This window comes from Trichosurus vulpecula, chromosome 2 (genome assembly GCF_011100635.1).
Source record: "Trichosurus vulpecula isolate mTriVul1 chromosome 2, mTriVul1.pri, whole genome shotgun sequence".
Lineage (NCBI taxonomy): Eukaryota > Metazoa > Chordata > Mammalia > Diprotodontia > Phalangeridae > Trichosurus > Trichosurus vulpecula.
The window spans coordinates 71614571-71632843 of record NC_050574.1 but is presented as its reverse complement, the minus strand read 5'-3'; the positions used below and the strand labels follow the sequence as shown (position 1 = coordinate 71632843).

The following is an 18273-nucleotide window of genomic DNA, read 5'->3' as shown; positions in this document are numbered from 1 at the left end:
GGAATGGCGACACTTTGGAACACTCTGACACCTGTCACCAAGACAGTCAGCCAAAGAACCTGCCTCTCATTCATTCCTGCAGGGATGGCTCTCACACCATGAGGGGTGGGGGGGACAGGCACTCTTTGGAAGGTCCCATTGCTAAGAGGGCCCAGCTCCCAGCCCAGCTGGACCCCAGGAAGCAAAGTTGACACACAACCCCAGGAAGATGAATGTGTCTTCCTGAGGCCATTTTGAGGAAGCCAAAGGCAGTGGGATACGAATTTGGGCTGTCCATTCCCCATTCTCAGTAGCACCCTTTGCACCTGAGGTCAGGCTCCCCAAGCAGATGACTGAAGACACTTACAACAGGCCCTGGGAGCCCAGGGGAGCCTCTCATACCAGGTGGACCCTATAAAAGAAGGCAAAAATAAGGCAGGGTCAGCAGACTGAGCTCCCACACTATCTGGCTCTCCCAGGGAAAGTAAACAGAGATAGTATCCGATGTCAACACAAGATGTTGCTAAGCCCAGTGGACTCTAATGTCATTAAGGACTTGAAAGGAAGATTGGCCAGGGATAATCTGCCTGCCTGTAATTGAAGAGTTGACACTAAGTGGCTTTGACGGTAATAGAGAAAGGACTTGCCTCCCCCATTCCTTGGAGTCCCAGCATATGGGAAGTCTCTGATCCCTGATCTGTGGTGGGGGAAGAATGCTGGACTTGGAGACAGGAGACCTGGGTTCAAATCCAGACTCTCAGAGTGGCTAGTTGTGTGACCCCAGACAAGTTACTGTCCTGGGTCTCAGTTTCCTCTTCTAAAATACTGAGATGGCTGAACCTGGATTCTCTTGGAGGCTCCTACCAATTTTAATGCTCCGTGATCTCAAAGTCAAGAAAAGCAGCAGCAGCACCAGGTAGGCCAGAAGAATCAGGACTCACAAGTCCTGGGTTTGAATCCTGATGCTAACACCTTCAAGCTGTGTGGCAGGGGGAAGGTCACCACCCTCTCTGAGCCTTATTCCCTTTTTCTATAAAACAGGGATGAGAATACTCACCCTGCCTATTCAGAATGTCATTATGAGGGATGGGCTTTGTAACCACCCACATGTTACAGACTACGTTATTCTCATCATTATGGGTAGGGTTACCTCTTCTCCTCTCTGTCCTGGCAGTCCTGGAGGGCCAGGCTGGCCTGGGCTCCCAACACATCCTGGGTCCCCCTCTCCGTTTCCCTAGGGAGAGAACAGAGACACAGACTGGAGAGCCCCTATGGTAACCCAGCAAGCACCCAGGAAGGATGTGGAGGAGCCATGGCCAGGGGGCTCCCCAGGGAAGGGGAAAATGGAGGTTTACTTACTTGGGCCTCCTCGGCTCGGGGGCGATCGCGTTCTAGGAAGCACTGGGGAAGGAAATCTGAGGCATTAGTTAGGGGAGGAGGGGGCAGATGGCTTTCTAGCCAGAGTATCAATCTAATGCACAGTCTCTTACCCGAGCGCAGTCATCAAGGCCTGGAACACCAGGGGTTCCCTGGTCACCCTTCTCTCCTTTCAATAGGCTCGGGGTTGAAAGGCTTGTCTGAGCCAGTGCACAGTCCCCACAGATGTTCTAGGCCAGGGAGAGGAGAGGAAGGCAATGGGGCCACCAGCAGCTGAGACCATGGGGACACCTTCCCCCAAGTCAACACCCAAGGTGTCCTCTGCCTGGCATAGCCTCCAGCCTCAAGGATGCACAACGACACACGGAAAGTCAGAAGCACAGAAGCAGGACAGACACACCCATACCCACCATGCTCAGGCTCTTCTATGGCATGGATCCAGGCATGGATGTTAGCTTCTCTTAGCCCTAAGGATCTTCCGGGGCGGGGGTAGAGATGTGGGAGTGGGGAGGAAAAGAAGCCCTATCCACCCAGAATCCCAATTCCTTTCCCAGGAAGGTAAGTGGTCAGTAAGGCTAGGCCTGGGGCTAGGGCCAGAGCCCAGGTACCACTGGTTATTTCCTTGCTCCAGTGAAGGTAGGGATGTCGGATCTGAAAGCCTCCCTCCACAGTCCAGCACCATAAGCCCAAGGGGTGCTGGGAGGAAGGCCGTTTGCCTACCACCCACAGGGCAATGGCCTAGAGACATCAGAGCTCTTTGGGGGCTCTTCTGTGGGGGCCACCCATTCAGCTTCACCAAGAGAGCCAGCCATACAATGATTGTCCCAACTGGTGCTGCCAGTGGTGGTGAATAAAGTCCACTGTTGGGAAGTTCCTTCGTGTGTCTGACCTAAGCCCGCATGGTGAACCCTAAGTGCTATCCTTTGGTGGCGCCTGAGGACCGCCCATCTCCAGCCTCTGTTAAGAACAACCACATCACTTCTCTGTGGCTTCTCTTCCCTAGAGAGGCAACTGTTCATTTAACCTTGTTCATCTGAACCTGCCCAGAAGTTTCCATTAAGAAGTCAATAAGATGAATGTAAACTTTGCATTTAGTCAAAAAAAAAAAAAACACCTCATTGCATAAATACAGGAAGGGGAGGGAGGGGCGAGGATAGGACTGGAGAGCAATTCATTGGGAGGCAAATTGACCATAAACTTAATACGAGCCAAAAGGGTGACGACGGCTGTCAAAGCCTAATGAAGCCTCATAAATCACAGACCATCTGAGCTGGAAGGGCTCCTGGGACACAGTCTGGAGAAGGCCGGAGCCACGAGGGAAGGACCCTCGCCCCATCTCAGAGCTGGGAGAAGCCTCTCCTTCCCAACCTCCCAGACAAGGGGTCATTCAGCCTCTACCACCTGAGGCCGCCCAGGCCACTGTGGGATTGCTCTGACAGTTCAGGAGGACATTGCTCCCAACATGTAGACCTTTTCAATGTCCATTCATTGGAAATTGGGTTCTGTCCTCTGGAGCCAAGAGGAACTAGTCTAGACCCCCTCTTCCAAATCACAGCTCCTGAGTCTTCTCTCCCAGCTAAACATTCTTAATTCCTTCAGTTGATATGCCCACGGCATGATGTCTAAGCCTCTCACCCTCCTTGACTTGAGAACCCAGAACAGGGAATTTCGGAATGGGAAAGGACCTTAAGATAAGAACACAGACTGTCAGAGATGAGATGAGAGGCTATTAGAACAGAGAGCATAGAATTCAGGAGCTGGAAGGGGGCTTAGAGCTCCGCTGACCCCATCCCCTCAGCTTAGACCTTGGGCTGCATTAATAGTTATCCAATGAATCTTTGGTTTATAAAACACTCCAAGCTGGAAGAGGCCTCAGGAGGTCATCTAGCCCAGCATGAAGCCCCTCGGTATGATTCTGCCCATGATGCCAACATGTATGTGATATCTGGGCAGAGTGGTATCTACTCCGCCATCTGTGTGTCTTGCACACAAGCCCCTAAAGTCTTTGTTGGGGTCTTAGGTCACAAGCTCCCCAAGGCTCTCCATCTGCATGCCACCACACTGCTTTTAGGTATCTACTAACAAGCTGATCACAGGGAAGACGGAGAGCACCCCAGGACCTCCCTTGCCCTCATAACCCCAGCACCTTCCTCCCACTCCATTCAAGCTCTTACCTTCAGAATATGTTTTTCAGCCTCTGCAGATAGGGGTCCCTGAAGGGGAGACACAGACACAGGGGCTCAGGGCCAGACTGGTGGGAGGGAGGGACTGAGGGGAGAACTGGAAACACAAAGTGGTTGCCGGCTTTCTGAGCCTTCTTCCCAGGCACTCCATCCATATGGGACTGAGGGAATTAAAAATCAGAGACAGCCCCACACCAAGGGACCGAGAAAGAAAAAGAAACACGCAAAGAGAGAACAGAGCCAATAGCTTAGCTTGGTTGGGTGGGGAGATGGGTATGGAGCAAGGAGCATCAGTCTTATACCTACCAAATCTCCAGCTGGCCCAGGCAGTCCCGGCAGACCATTGTGGCCAGGTATTCCCTAGAGCCGAGGATAAAAGGGGGACATTGAGTCCTGGAGTTGAAGCAAGAGGACCTGGGTTGTATCAGTTATTAGTTGTGTGACCTTGGAAAAGTCAATTCCCCTCTTTGAGCCTCAGTTTCCCCATCCGTAAAATGGGTATAATTACCTCCTTTGCAGGGCTTTTGTGAAGAACATACTGTATAAATCTTAAAGTGCAATAAACTGGGAATTGGATGCAATGTAAATAGTACGTTTCTCTTCCAGTGCCCTGGTTACCCTGCTTCCAGCTCCCTCCCTCTTTCTTACCTCTCTTTCCCTTTCCTCCTTCCTTCTTCTTTCCATCCTTCCCTCCCTTCTTCCTTCCTTCCTCCCTTTCTCCCTCTTCTCTCTCTCTCTCCCTCCTTCTCTCCCCCCCTCCAGCCTCCTGTCTGTCTCTGTCTCCTCTTCCCTTCCCCTCTTTATTTTTATTTCTAGGCAGAGCCCGGGGGAGTCTTCATTTTCTTTACCACAGCCCAGTCCGACCTTGGGGACCATGGGAAGGCCTGCTGCTGCTCACATTCATTCTTGGCATGGGCCTGGCTCCTGAGAATCTCCAAATACTTGGCAGGTGGACATGTGGTGGCCCGGACAGACACAGACAGAGCTGAGCTTGGGGTTTTTCCAGGCAAGACCACTTCATTCACTTACTCACTTATCCATCCATCCATTCATTCATTCAACAAACATTTATTAAGTGCTGATTATGTGCGGACACTGTGAGGCCCTGGAGGAAATAGGCCTGTTTTGAAAAGACAGTCTTTGCCCTTGAGAACTCCACAATCTAGTAGGGAAAAAATGAACTCAACTTAAGTGTTTTCTTGATAGCACAGCCCTGTCTGGGAGGACAATGAGGAGAACCTCATTTGACAGATGAGGAAACCGAGGGTCCAATAGCTGACACAGCTCACTCGTGATCCCTCAGCCCATGAGAGGCAGAAGGGCAGGGATCCTGGACTCCCCCCAGTTGGGCCCCAGGCCACACTCTCGCCCCTCTTCAATCTCAGAGGAATTTAGATCTGGCAGAGATTCTCGACTTCAACTCTTCCTTTCACAAAGGAGGAGACTGAGACCTGGAGAGGTAGGAAATGGCATGCCAAAGGTCCACACTGTCCGAGCCAGAATTCATACTCGGGTCTTGGGCCCATGCACTAGCTATGCTGCCTCTTCCACCTATCTGGCAAGGACCAGAGGAGACCAGTCGGGAGGGCAGGCGGCCTTCTGAGCACTGGAACATTCAGTGGCATACAAAGGAAGCATTCAGGCCCCATTTTCCTTGGCCTCTCCAGGTGTTTGACATTCTTGATTGTCTGATCCCCCACTTCCTTTTGACAGCTCTCTTCCCCTGGATTCCTGAGGCTGTGCTGGCCTGCTTTTCTCCTTTCTACCCCTCAGGTCAGTCCTTGGAGCTTCAGCCTTCCTCCAATCCACATTCCCCAAGCTTCACTCCTCGCCCTCTCTCCCTTGGAGATCCTCATCTTTCCAACCTCTCTGACAATAATAATAGTCACATTTATACAGCTTTTCAAGGCTTACAAAGCATTCTATGCACACTATTACATTTGCTTCTCACAATTCTGTAAGATAGGTGCTATTATGCCCAATTAACAGCTGAGAAAACTGAGGTGCAGGGAGATTGGGTGACTTGAATGCATACACCCTCGATCCCAAATCTACCATGTTTCAGTCAATTGTCTGCACAATCACCTTCTCTCTCCCTTGTTTTCAGTGTCTCCCCATCTGCTGGTTCCTTCTCTACTGCCCACAAGTATACCCATGTCTCTTCCATCCTTTAAAAAGACACTACTAGACCAACCACGCCCTTGAGTTCTCACCCCCCCTCTCTCCTCCTTTTTTTAGCCAAATGCCTTGAAATGCTGTGTCCCCCTCCCCACCACCTCCACATTCTTTCCTCCAGTTGCTTCTCAGCACTGCAGTCTGGCTTCAGACAACATCACTGAGTTGAAGCAGCTTCCTCCAGAGTCACCAATGGCCAAAGCCAACAGCCTTTCCTCAGTCCTCCTCCTTCTTCACTTCTCCATCCCCCAGACACTGTTGATCAGCCTCTCCCCCTGGTCCTTTTCCTTCATGCTGTTGCTCCGACCATGCTTTCTCAGTCTTGCTGGATGGATCATCCTTTCTATCATGGTTCCTCGTTGTAGGCATACCTCTGGGCTCCAGGCTCTCTCCTCTCTGCACACACTTTCTCTTGGGGACCTCATTATCTTCCATGGGTTTTGTGATCACATTTATGCTAGGTCACTCTTGACTTTAAATGTCCAGTCCTAGTCTCTGTCCCATTGTCTTTCCTCTCCAAACCCACCCATCCTTGTCAATGGCACCACCATTTTTCCAGCTGCCCAGGCTCACAACCTTGATGTCACCCCCAACCTCTGTCTCTCTACCACACATAACCAATCAGATGCCAGATCTTGTTGTGCTTCCACAACATTTCTCATCTCTATCCTCACACTTGGACTATTTTGAGATCCTGCTGGTTGGTCTCCCTATCATAAGCCCCTCCCTATTAAGCTGTCAAAGTGATCATCCTAGAGCACAGGTCTGACCATGTCACCCCCTCACCAACTCAACAAACTCCAATGGCTCCCTATTACCTCCAGGATCAAAAAGAAAATCCTCTGCTTGGTGTCCAAAGCCCTCCATGACCCCCTCTCACCTTTCTACCCTCACCCTTCCCGCCATAGTTGGCAGTCCAGTGACACTAGTCTCCTGGCTGTTCTTCAAACAAGACACTCCATCTCCAGATTCTGGCTATTTCCCCCCATATCTGCAATACTTTCCCTCATCATCTCTGCCTCTTGGCTTTCCTGGCTTCTGTCAAGTTCTAGCTAAAATCCTGGGCCATCTCCAGTTGTTCTGATCTATATCTGGCCACTGGACCCATATGGCTCTGGAGGATAAAGTGAGGCTGGTGACCTTGCACAGCCCTAACCCACTTAAATCCCATTCACTTGCATGTCATGGCATCACCTCCCTGATATCCTGGTCCTCTTTGAGAACAAAGGACAAATAACCAAATCCCACAGAAGCCTTTCCAACCCCCCTTCATTCTAGTGCCTTCCCTCTGTTGATTATTTCCAGTTTATCCTGTCTGCTCTTGTCTATTTGTACAAGGTTGTTTGCATGCTGTCTCCCTCACTAGATGAGCTCCTTGAGAGCAGGCACTGTCTTTTGCCCTTCTTTGCATCCCCAGGGCTTAGTACACGGCCTGGCAAATATTAGGTACTCAATAAACATTAATTGACCGACTGTCTAATTCTCTCCACTCATGTGAATATCCCTCTAGTCCAGGTCCTCATCACCTCTCACCTGAATTATTTCAACAGTCTCCTACATGGTCTCCTTGCCTCAAAAGTCTTTCCCTCCTCCCATCCATTGTCCACATAGCCCCCAAAGATCTTTTCCTACAGCAGCTTTCCCACTCAATAAACTCCAGTGGCTCCCTATTTACCTGTAGGAACAAATGATGATCTCTGTTTGGCTTTAATGACCTTCCCCTTTTGGCCTCATTCCACATCATTTCCCCTTTGCATCCAATACAGTCAGGTAGGATGGGCCGTCCTACTCATCCTCCTCATGCATGCCATGCCACCTTTCAGCTCTCCTCAGTCCAGGGGCCTGGGCTGGTTCTTCCACTGACTATCTGTGTGACCACAGCTAAGTCAGTCTCCCTCCCTGGTCCTTAGTTGCCTTGTCTGTAAAACGGCGACTGTCATACCTCACACTCACTCTATAAACTTTGTGATGCTATAGAGATAAGAGCTTTTACACCACTGCCGTATGAACTTGAATGGACTCACAACTGGTTGACAATCATTCCTGCCTTATCTCAAGCATATGGTTGAGTGTCTCTCATTTCCTGCACTAAACCATCTCAGGGCAAGGGCCTCAAGCGTCGTGGTTTAAATAGTGCCAAGAGCACTGATGGGGTATGGAATTAGAAGACCTTGGGGGTAAGAGGAACAGGTCCAACATTTTCTAGCCACATGACCCAGAATATGTCTTTAAATTCCTGAGACTCAGTTTCCTCATATGTAAAGTGCTATCTCACAGGATTACTGGGAAGATAGCACTTGGTGATCGTTAGAGTGCCATCTAAGTTTGTTGGGTGGATAGAGGGGTCCTACCTGTGGCCCCAGAAGGAGCAGCACTAAAGCAAGGCCTAGACTAAGGTTGCAGGAGCTCCGGTTGGGGCTCTGCAGCTGTGACTGAGCATGTGGGGCTCGAGGAACAATTCCAAAGTTGAGGAGCAGACGCTCAGCGCTCTGAGTCACTGAACGGGCCTGAGGCCAAGAGCCAGAATGCCAGGCTGCTGACGGGAGTTACAGAGGGTGGAAGCTCTAGGGATTACGGGGTCACAGAATTCAGAGCCAGAAGAACCTTAGAGAGCAAGGCCAATTTCTTTCATTCAGATAATGGAAACTGAGGCCTAGTGAGAAGTGCCTTGGCCCCTGCAGGAGGAGGAAGAGCCAGGCTCCTGAAGTCAAGTCCAGACTCTCTGCACAGCCTTCGTCATGTGACTGGGGAAGGGGCATGGGATTCAGGACAGGACCCCTGGCACATTCCGGAAAGCCTGGGCTCCCATGAGGGTCAGCAGGCTGTGCCGTGAAGGAGAAGGAATGCTGCATTTGGACTCAGAAGGTCTGGCTGTCAGGCCCACCCTCAACGTACTGACTGTCCGATCTTGGGCAGATTGTGTAACCTCTCTGAGCCTCAGTGTCCTCATTTGTAAAATGATACAAGTGACATTTGTATGGTCTTCCTCACAGAGATGCTGAGAGGACTAACACACCACTGCGATCTGAGTGATGCCCTGGGAAGTGGTCTGACCTAGGTGTAGGGTCTCTTACATCTGACCAGCGCAATCCGTGGGGTACCTCAGAGGGTACCATTTTCAATCTCTCCTCTTGTCCAGGGGGCATGTCCTTGGAAGGAACAGTCACAGGGGACTTATTTTGTCCCTAGATACCCCCTAAACCCTCCAGCTAACAGAGAAACTAGGACCCGGATGAGTTTGGTCAAGGGACAAGGAGGCGGCAGTGGGGCCCAGAAACCAGGACTCTTGCTGGCCAGCCCTCCTGTGTAACCCCTGTCCTCACCATCCTTATCTTCTCTCCTTACCTGCCGTCCAGGCATTCCAGGGGGTCCTGGAGGTCCAGGGACTCCTGGGGGACCCTACAAGAAAGGAGGAAGACTCAGACACTGGGCAAGGTCCCACCCTGTCTTGGTAGGGGCCGAACAGGGGCGGGAAGCTAAGGGCATGGCGGGATAAGAGGCACAGAAGCGGCACACACCTGAGGGCCCGGCTGCCAAGAGCTGCCGATCCAAAGTCCTGGAGCACCCTGGTTGGGGGAGGGGGTTGCAAAAGAAGGGGAGAGGTTATAGGAGACATCTACACACCAAGCAGGAGGTTGGGGGGGGGAGTGCAAAGGGAGGCCACTGGCTTGAGCGCAAAGCCCCACTGACCCCTTGGCACAGCGGGCACAGCAGGGGTGAGGCGGGCAGCCGGGCTGCTCCCCCGGGCTAGGGGGGCAGCACTTACCGGCATGCCAGAAAAGATGGGTTCTCCTCGGGAACCGGGGGGGCAGGAGCACTCCCCTGGATCACCCTGCAAAGAGAAGAGAAGTTACAGGGAGCAGGGGAAAAAGGAAGAGGGGGCATCCTCTGAAGCTTCAGGGAGGCTTCAGACCAGACAATTTCTAACATCCTGTGACCCTCTGGACCTGACAGCTGCTGGTCCCAAACCCCCTTCCTTCGCTGTCCCTATTCAGCTGGGCCCTACCAGCCTCTTTCCCTCTTTTCCAGTATAACTCCCACTTTCCCAGCATCTCCCCTCCCTCTGATCCTGGACTGCTTAGCTCCCCCCGCCCCTACTCATGCACACAAAGCAGGTAGGTTCTTGGTTTCAGTATCATGAGATGTCTACACCCCGGGCGGCAGGGGTGAGCGTGCAGCTGTGTCTCCACAGTGAGGGCTTCCCATACCTGTCATCAAACTGGCTGGGTCAGGCCTGCCCACCTCCCCAGTCTGGAAGGAACCCAGGGGAGGGATCCAACCAAGCGTCGTGGGGGAGGAGGGGAGAGGAAAATCTTGGGATAGTCCTGTCCATTACCACACTCATTCCTGCCATTGTTAATGGCGATAATAGCCTGGATGCATCAGGCGCTTTAAGGTTTACAAGGTGAGGCAGGTGGTACAAACATTATTACCCCCATTTTACAGAAGAGGAAACTGATGCTCCAAGTGGGGCAGAGCCTTGCCCACCAATACAAGATCGGGAGCTCTATGGGCTTTGGCAAAGCCCGTGAACACTCACCTTTTCACCACGGGCTCCTTTTTCCCCCTGGGGAAACAAACAGAGCGTGGTAAGAGGCCCAGATGGAGGAGGCAGCCCAACCCCAGCTCTGACCCTGGCCGAGCTACTCACCGGCATCCCGCTAGTTCCTGGCAGGCCTGGCTGCCCTCGAGGCCCATCTCGGCCCTGGAGGAGGAAAAAAAGAGCCGGGTGAGGCTGATACAGGCACCTCCCTCCTCACGTGAGGAAAGGAGAAGGTACATGGGCCCACTGGGGATTGGGCATCTTTGATGGCCTAGGAGGGAGACCCGAGGTTCAAGGGAGCAGCCCAGAGGACTCCCAGAACGGGAACACGTCAGAGGGGAAGGGAGGTCTCCCTGCCCTCTTACAGATGAGAAAACAAAGGCTCAGAGCAGTACAGAGACATGCCTGTGCCAAGGGTCCTCAGCTAGTCAGGGCCAGGGCCAGACTCTGAACCTAAATCTGCAGCCAGCCCCGTCTCCTCCTCAGCAACTTCCAGGAAACCTCCCCTCCAACCTCTTATGGCCCTTTGGATCCAAGACATTTCACTCAACTTAATATCTGCTGTGTGTCTCATAGGATTCAATCAAACACAGTTTGATGTAGCAGACAGAGAGCTGGACCTGGCGTCAGAAGACTCGAGCTCAAATCTGGCTTCAGACGCTTATTAGTTATACGACCCTGGACAAGTCACTTAACTGTCTCATTTTTCCTCTCTTGTAAAATGAAAGGATTAGACTGGATGGCCTCCAAGGTCCCTTCTAGCTCTGAGTCTACGATCCTACAAATATTTATTAAGCACCTACTACGTGCCAAGCTCTGGAGACACCTACTCGGTGCCAAGCTTTGGGGACACATAGACCAAAGTTAAACAAGGCCTGCCCTCAAGGAGCTTCCATCCCCCAACACACACATACACAAACAAGTATATACAAAAGACAAGGTGACAGTAGGGGATAGTGGGAGCCACCAGGGGGGAATCGGGAAAGGCCTCATGGAGAAAGTGGAGATTGAACTGAGCATGGTAGGAAACCAGGGATTCTACGGGGTGGCAGGAAGGCAAGGGGCCCAGCTTGGGCAGAGACATGGGGGAAGCAGGGGAGGGTTGTAGGATCACAGAAGCATCCTCCTCATCTTGTGGTTATTCGTCCTTCATTCACAAAGAGGACCAATGACATCACAAGGTCTGGAAGAGATCTCAGAGCCCGTCCGATCCAACCTCTTCTTTTTTACACATGAGGAAACTGAGGCCCAGGGAGGTCAAGTGACCTATGGCCAAATCTTGCCAGTTCTACCCTCGAAATCTCTCTCCCATCTGTCTCCTCTGCTCACACAGACACCACTCTGAGCGTCCAAGCCTGCTCACGTCCTGCCTGGACCAACAACTTTCCCTCCCCTCATCCATCCCCCCCGCTCAGCCGCCCGACGGTGGCTCTGTCCTGCAAACTCCAGCAGCTCTCTATGACCGGCCCTTTCCTACCGTCCTAGGCTTCTCGCCCCTCACTGCCCTTCATGAATTCTACGAGCTGTTCCTTGAACACAGCCTCCCATCTCCCACCTCCATGCTTGGCCCTCACCATCCCCTAACCCTGGAATGCTGGTGGGCTTCCTTTAGGATTCAGCTTCAGTCCTGCTTTCTTGCAGGAAGCCTAGCCCAATGCGGCCCTCTCTGAGAGTCCCTTCTGTCTCCTCTGGATGTACATTGTATGAACCCAGTTACAGACATGTCTCTCTCATCACGATGGGAGTTTATTGAGGGCAGGGATTGGTTTTTGCCTTTCTTTGTAACCTCAGAGCTTAGCACAATGCCTGGGATAACAACGTCTGTGGCCACAGCAGAGGCAACGCAGCATAGGAGAGAGAAGAGTGGCCCAGGAGCTCTGGGTTCAGGTCCTGTCCTTGATGTACCTTGGCTGTAGGCACCTGAGCAAATGAGCCTCTCAGCACTCAGGGAATGCTTACTAAGCATTTAATAAATTCTTGATAACTAAGTGACTATTGACTGACTCACTGATTTGCTCAAGGCCACTCAGGTTAAGTCAAAGGCAGGATTGGAACCCACATATTTTGACTCCATAGTTGGTGGCTGGACTCTAGAGGATGTGAAGGGGAGTAACGTACAATGAGGCTGGTTGGACTCAGGTTGGGGAGGGCTTTAAATGCTCAACAGAGTAGTTTGTAGCTGACCCCGGAAGCGATAGGGGGTCTCTGGAGTTGAGGGTCATATTTGGGCTTCAAGAAAATCACTTTGACAGCTGGGTGGAAGAGGGATGGAGGGGTGGAGGGTCTGAGGAAGGGGCTGGGAGGCCATCGGGCTGTCGCATGTGTGTGCGGCACTGGCACCTGGCCCAGCTCCACCAGATAGGCCTTGGCCAGCCCCACGAGCATCCTGCCCCCAGCCCCAGCCCCCGACCCTGGGGCCTCCCAGCCCAGCCTCCTCCCACTTCTACCCAGCTGCAAGACAGCCTGGCGCCAGCTCAGGGAATGAGGACTGTGCCCTTACCGGGGGGCCAGTGACACTGAGGCCTGTGAGTCCTGGGGGTCCGATGTCGCCTTTCACCCCAGAAGAGCCCTAGCAGAAAGGAAGAAAAAAGGTTAAAGTTCAGGTCTCGAGGCCCTGCAGCCTCCAAGTGCATCCACTTAAGTCCTCCTCTGAGGCCTCCTGGTAACAACTTCTTCGGCCACAGCAGAGACAGCACAGCAGAGGAGAGAGAAGAGGGGCCCAGGAGCTCTGGGTTCAAGTCCTGCCCTTGACACACCCTGGCTGCAGGGACCTGAGCAAATGAGCCTCTCAGTTCTCTGGGAAACTGAGAACTAGACTGCAGAGAAGGGGGCCACAGCTCTCCACTTCTCTAGCACTCAAAGGGCAGCCTGAGAGGAGGAAAAGGAGACTTTCAGGGACCAACACTTGCTTAGGGTCAGTTAACTGTCCACAAACTGCCTGAGGTGGGATTCGAACTGGGGCGATAGCCATGGACCATGGGTGTAACCCCTCTACCCGGTCAGACTCTGCCAGCAGCCCCTCCTCAGACTGGGGGCCTTGAGCCTGAGTCTGAGACTGCGACTTGAACCCAGAGGGCAAGTGGCTCATGACTTCCTCTGAAGGGTGGCCAGCCCAGAATGAGCTAGTGTCCATCCATACATCCTTCCTTTCTTCATTCCTTTCCTTCTTCCTTCCTTTCTTTTCTCTTTCCTTCTTTCCTTTTTCTTTCTTTCCTCTTTCCTTTTCTCTCCTTTTTCTTTCTTACTTCCTCTTTTCTTTCTTATTCTTTCTTTCTTCCTTTTTTCTTCCTCCTTCCCCTATTTCTTTTTCTTCCTCCCTCCCTCCCTCCTTTTCTTCCTTCTTTCTTTCCTTCCTCTTTCTTTTTCCTTCCTTTATCCCCCCTCCCTTCCTCCTTTCCTTCTTTCCTCTTTTTCTCCCTCCCTCCTTCCTTCCTTCCCTTCTTCCTTCCTCCTTCCTTCCTGCCTTCGTTCCTCCATCCCTCCCTTCCCTTCTTTGGCAGGGAGAGTTAAGCCACAATCTGCTCCCACACCATTGAAGCAACATAAGCAGCATCCAATCAGGCATGTAATCCTGGACGCTATCCCCCCAGGCGTCTAACCCTCTCCCAGGAGCCACTGTGCTCCCATGCCATCTGCCCTGGCTGTCACTGTCAGAGCCTGTGCACCAGTGACTGCCCCCAGGAGAATTTTCTACCAGGGACAAAGCTCACAGACTGTCTCGGCTTCAATCAGTTGAGGATCTATGGATTTGTCCTGGTGGGCATCCCCCTCCACCCATACCAACTGCACCATCTCTGCAAAAGTCGAAAGAGCTCAGCCCCCAGAACCTAAGCTGGTCCTTGGATTAAAGACATGGAAAATATGCCATGGAACCCCAGGGTGAAGGTGGCCTTCTGGAGTGGGAGGGTTGGCCAGAAAGTCTGTGCTCTCCTGGTATAATCAATCCTGCAGATCCAAGGTTACCTCCATGCTGAAACCAGGAGGGCTTTGGTAGAGAGAACTGTTGTTGTTATTAACAATTAATCATTAATAACAATAGCCTTTAATTATTATTTTTAATGAGGTATGATTATTATTAGTCCAGACCTCCTGTGATTACACCAGTGTGGGGTATTTCTAGTGTGGGAACCAGAGTACCAATTCATCTGTAGTTCGGCATCTCAGAGAGTCGCCCGGGGGCACCAAGAAGTTAAGTGATTTGCCCAGGGCCATGAGGTAAATGTGTGCCAGGAGTGAGGCTTGAACCTGTCTTCTCGAATCCAAGGACAACCTACCGTTCACTGTGCCATGCTGCCTCTTCAGCTATCAATAACATTAAACACACATTTAGAAGACGCTCTCCTTAAAAGACACTGTGAGTTAGCAAATTCCAGCGTTATTATCCCAATTAAGTGTCTTGCCCAAAATCACATCGCCAACAAGTGGCTCTCAGGGCACAGGTCCTATTAGAGCAGTAACTTAGCCCCCCTCTTCATTTTACACATGAAGAAACTGAGGCAGGTGAAGGGAAATGCCTAGCCCAAGGCCTCCCAGGCAGTAACTCTCAGAGCATCGGTCGTCAGCTCACCTTGGCACCTTTCTCACCAGCATAGCCAGGTGGTCCCCGAGGTCCTGGAGGTCCCTGGAGAAAGAAAGACCATCACACTATAACCCTAAAAGAGGCCCCTCCCCTCCCACTCACCCTTAAGGCCCAGGGGGCAGACGTACCATGGTGCCGGGCAAACCCCGATCGCCAGTCTCTCCCTGTGGACCAGAGCATGGATTACGACACGAGAAGGCCCCAGCCCAACACAACGTGTGACTGGTGGCTGGCTAACGTATTAGCCAGGATCAGAGCTTTAGAGCCGGGAGGAACCATAAAGGCCACTGAGTTTAGCCCCTTTCATTCTACAGATGAAGAAAGGTTTGGTGACTTGCCCAATTCACTCAGGTAGTAAGTGGCACAGATGGGATTTGAACCCAGCTCTTTTGACCCTAAATCCAGGCAATTTTTGCATAGCACTAAAGCTGCCACTTGAGGCTATTACCTCCCCTAGCCTTAATTCAAAAGAATTCCCAAAGGCCTCCAGACAGGGATGAGGACTTACACAAAGACACTCAGTAACGCAGAGCCAAGACTGGAACCCAGGACTCTGGCTCCAACCATCCCAGGGCTGCGTCCCTGAGAAGCCATGGTGGTCAGGCCTCTGCCTAGGACTCTGACAGGGGGTCAAGGGCCAGGGAAGTGGACCGGGGTGGGGACGAGGAACTCACCGGAGGACCTTGGACCGACAGCCCTGGAGGCCCTGGCTCACCCTGAAGAGGACAAGAAACTCTGGTCTCTGCTGCTCTCCCCCCCATACTCCTCCCCCGGATACTCCCCTTTCCTTTCTTCCTTCTTCCCCAGCTCTCTCATCCCTCCATATTCTTTCTTCTCCAGCCTCCATTTACCATTTTCCCTGGATCATTTCCCTTGGCCTCTTCCCTTGCCACTCTCCTTGGCCTCCCTCATTTCATCCTGGGCCTTTTTTCCTCCTTACTCATTCTCCTCCTTTCTTTGCCCCATGTATCCCCCTCCCTTCCGTATTACCTGCAAACCTTTCAGCCCGGGGGGACCTTGCACACCAGGCAGGCCAGGCTGTCCCTGAAAGACACGTGGCGGGGGGAGGGGGGGTGTCATCACAGAGCAGGCAGGGACACTAGGAGCCAGCTAGTGCAGAACATACAGGAACAGGACCGTCCCCTGCCCAGTACAATACACCCAATAAGCAGCTGCCCAGGCCTGGCTTGAAGACCACCAGGAGGAAGCGATTTGCCTGGGGCTGCAGAGCTCAATGTGCCAGGAGCAGAGCCCAAGGTCAGTCCTCTATCCACTGGGCCATGGGGCTTCACTCATTATTATTCATAACTAATAATAAATAATGAAACATGTGCATAAAATACTTTCCTCCTAGCCCAGGAGATAGAGCGAGCAATATCATCCTGGTTTGGGAAGGAGCCCATCCCATCTGGGGACAACGCTAAGCTTCTGTTGCCCCCAGCCACGCCCTTGGTTCTGCCTTCTAAAGCCTGGCTCTGCCCAAACAATCCTCCCCACCTCTGACCACAGCAAACAAGCTCCCTCTGAGCCTTCCCCACTCCCAGCTAAATATGCTCAGTCCCAGCAACCAGTCCTCTTCTCAGGTCCCCTCCTTATATGGGTTCATATGCTGGGCAGACACCCTCCAGACTGTCAATATCCTCCCTAAAATGGGGGCCAGGAACTGAAATCGATGCTCTACATGTGTGTGGCATCATCTCCTCCCTTGTTCTGGACATAGGCTTTGATTAATGCAGCCCACCGTGTCATGCTGTAAGCTCAGGTAGTACTTGTGGTCTACTAAAACTCCCAGATCTTTTTCAGATGAACTGCTGTCTAGCCATGCCTCTTCCATTCCATACTTCTGAAGCTGATTCTTTGAACCCAAGAATAGGACTTTACATTTAGCCCTATTATATTTCATCTTATTAGCTGCAGATCGTAATTCCAGCTCATCCAGATATTTCTCGATCTGGCTTTCATCATCATCTATTGTGCTAGCTTCTCCTCCCAGATCTGTAGCATATCCAGGTTGATAGACAGACTATGCATGTTTTCAAATGAGCAATTGACAAAAGTGGTAGATAGATCAGGGCCAGGGCCAGGGCCAGAAGTAGCTAGGTGACTATGCCATGGGGAAGGGGACGAAAGGAAGACAAGGACTCACGGGTTTGCCAGGCCGGCCCACGCCCTCAGGGCCCTGGTCTCCCTTGGCACCAGGTTTCCCAGGAATTCTGACGACGTCTGCAAACTCTCCTGGCAGTGTGGGGCAGGCATCGCAGGCATCTCCCTGAGCAGAGACGGGGCAGATGGACGGTCAGGCAGAGGGGGCGGGAACCTGAGAAGGGGCACTGTCTGGGCTCAGAGGGCTTCATCTGCCCCTCTCCCCCACACCCAGGTGCTAGTAGTACCAATAGACCTGGGAGACTTACAATGGTCCTCCCCACATTCAAGAGGACAGTAGCAGTTGAAGCGGCCCAGCACCTTTGCTATCCAGCTACATGACTTTGTAAATGAAGAAACCTGAGTGTGGGCCAAGATCCTCTCACCCCAAAGCCAGTGAATGTTCCCCCTCCTGTATTAATTGTCCCCCTCCTCACCAGTGCCCAATACTGTCATTGCTAGGCACGAACCCCAGGGCTCCCAGTGCCTGGCAGCTTCCCAGGCCTCTCCCCACAACCACCCTAAGAAGCAGCCTGTCTGAGCATCACCCTTGATTTGCAGAGAAGGAAGCTGAAGTGGGGGGCCAGCCACACACAGGCCTAGCCAGGGGCCATCAGAGCTAGGAATCCTACCTACCTGGGCTTCTTGGCTCCACGGTGCCCACCTCCCAATCCTATGTCTGGCAGCTCTCCAAGAGCAAAGCCCAAGGCCCAGCAGCCTTTCTTTTCTGACCCTCTGTCTCATTTAATTTACTTCCTGATTTTGCTTAGGCTCTGAGCTCTCTTAGGGCCCCTGGCCCTATTATTATAGAATATTTGGCATGACTGAGGTTGACTGGCACCCGGACCCAAAGCATGCACCTCAGAGAAGCCCTGGGTGATGCCTGGTGGGAGGGCCAGGCCTCCCCCATCTCCTGGGCCACTGGGAGGGGAAGGTGTTGACGTCCAGCACTTACTTTTTCTCCTTTGGGCCCTGGGCGACCCCTGATCCCGGGTTGTCCTGACAGCCCTGGCTGTCCCTCGATGCCTGGATTCCCAGGGTCTCCTGGGTTCCCTGCATCACCCTGTGTGAGATTGGGGTAGAGGGGAGTAGGGAGGGGAGGGCAGCCATGTGGGGCTTGAGAGCATTCCCCTGGGCAGACGGAGCAGGTTCCCCTCTAGGGGTGAGAGTAGGGCTGAACTTAGCACCTTCGGGGGCCAGAAATAGGGAGACAGGGGAAGGCAGAGAAGGTGAAAAAAAGATGGATCCCTGTGCCAAGCCGTGTCCGTGTCCGTGTGTGTGTCCATGTGTGTGTG

The 18273-nt window shown here is 52.4% G+C and overlaps 1 protein-coding gene across 2 annotated transcripts in view; it reads right to left on the bottom strand.

Annotated features, from left to right (window-relative positions):
* COL16A1 (collagen type XVI alpha 1 chain) overlaps positions 1-18273 on the bottom strand; it is a 74722-nt gene that overhangs the window by 27625 nt on the left and 28824 nt on the right. Inside the window, exons 32-49 of one of the 2 annotated variants that reach the window (XM_036744633.1) lie at positions 17934-18041; positions 16983-17105; positions 15827-15880; positions 15511-15552; positions 14965-15000; positions 14825-14878; positions 12758-12826; positions 10366-10419; positions 10255-10281; positions 9481-9546; positions 9233-9280; positions 9060-9113; positions 3846-3899; positions 3531-3569; positions 1470-1586; positions 1339-1380; positions 1130-1213; positions 347-391 (exon numbers count right to left, since the gene is read on the bottom strand). In XM_036744633.1, the coding sequence (XP_036600528.1) occupies positions 347-391; positions 1130-1213; positions 1339-1380; positions 1470-1586; positions 3531-3569; positions 3846-3899; positions 9060-9113; positions 9233-9280; positions 9481-9546; positions 10255-10281; positions 10366-10419; positions 12758-12826; positions 14825-14878; positions 14965-15000; positions 15511-15552; positions 15827-15880; positions 16983-17105; positions 17934-18041 (1116 nt within the window). The remainder of the gene's footprint in view (positions 1-346; positions 392-1129; positions 1214-1338; positions 1381-1469; positions 1587-3530; positions 3570-3845; positions 3900-9059; positions 9114-9232; positions 9281-9480; positions 9547-10254; positions 10282-10365; positions 10420-12757; positions 12827-14824; positions 14879-14964; positions 15001-15510; positions 15553-15826; positions 15881-16982; positions 17106-17933; positions 18042-18273) is intronic. The other variant, XM_036744634.1, reaches the window with a different exon arrangement.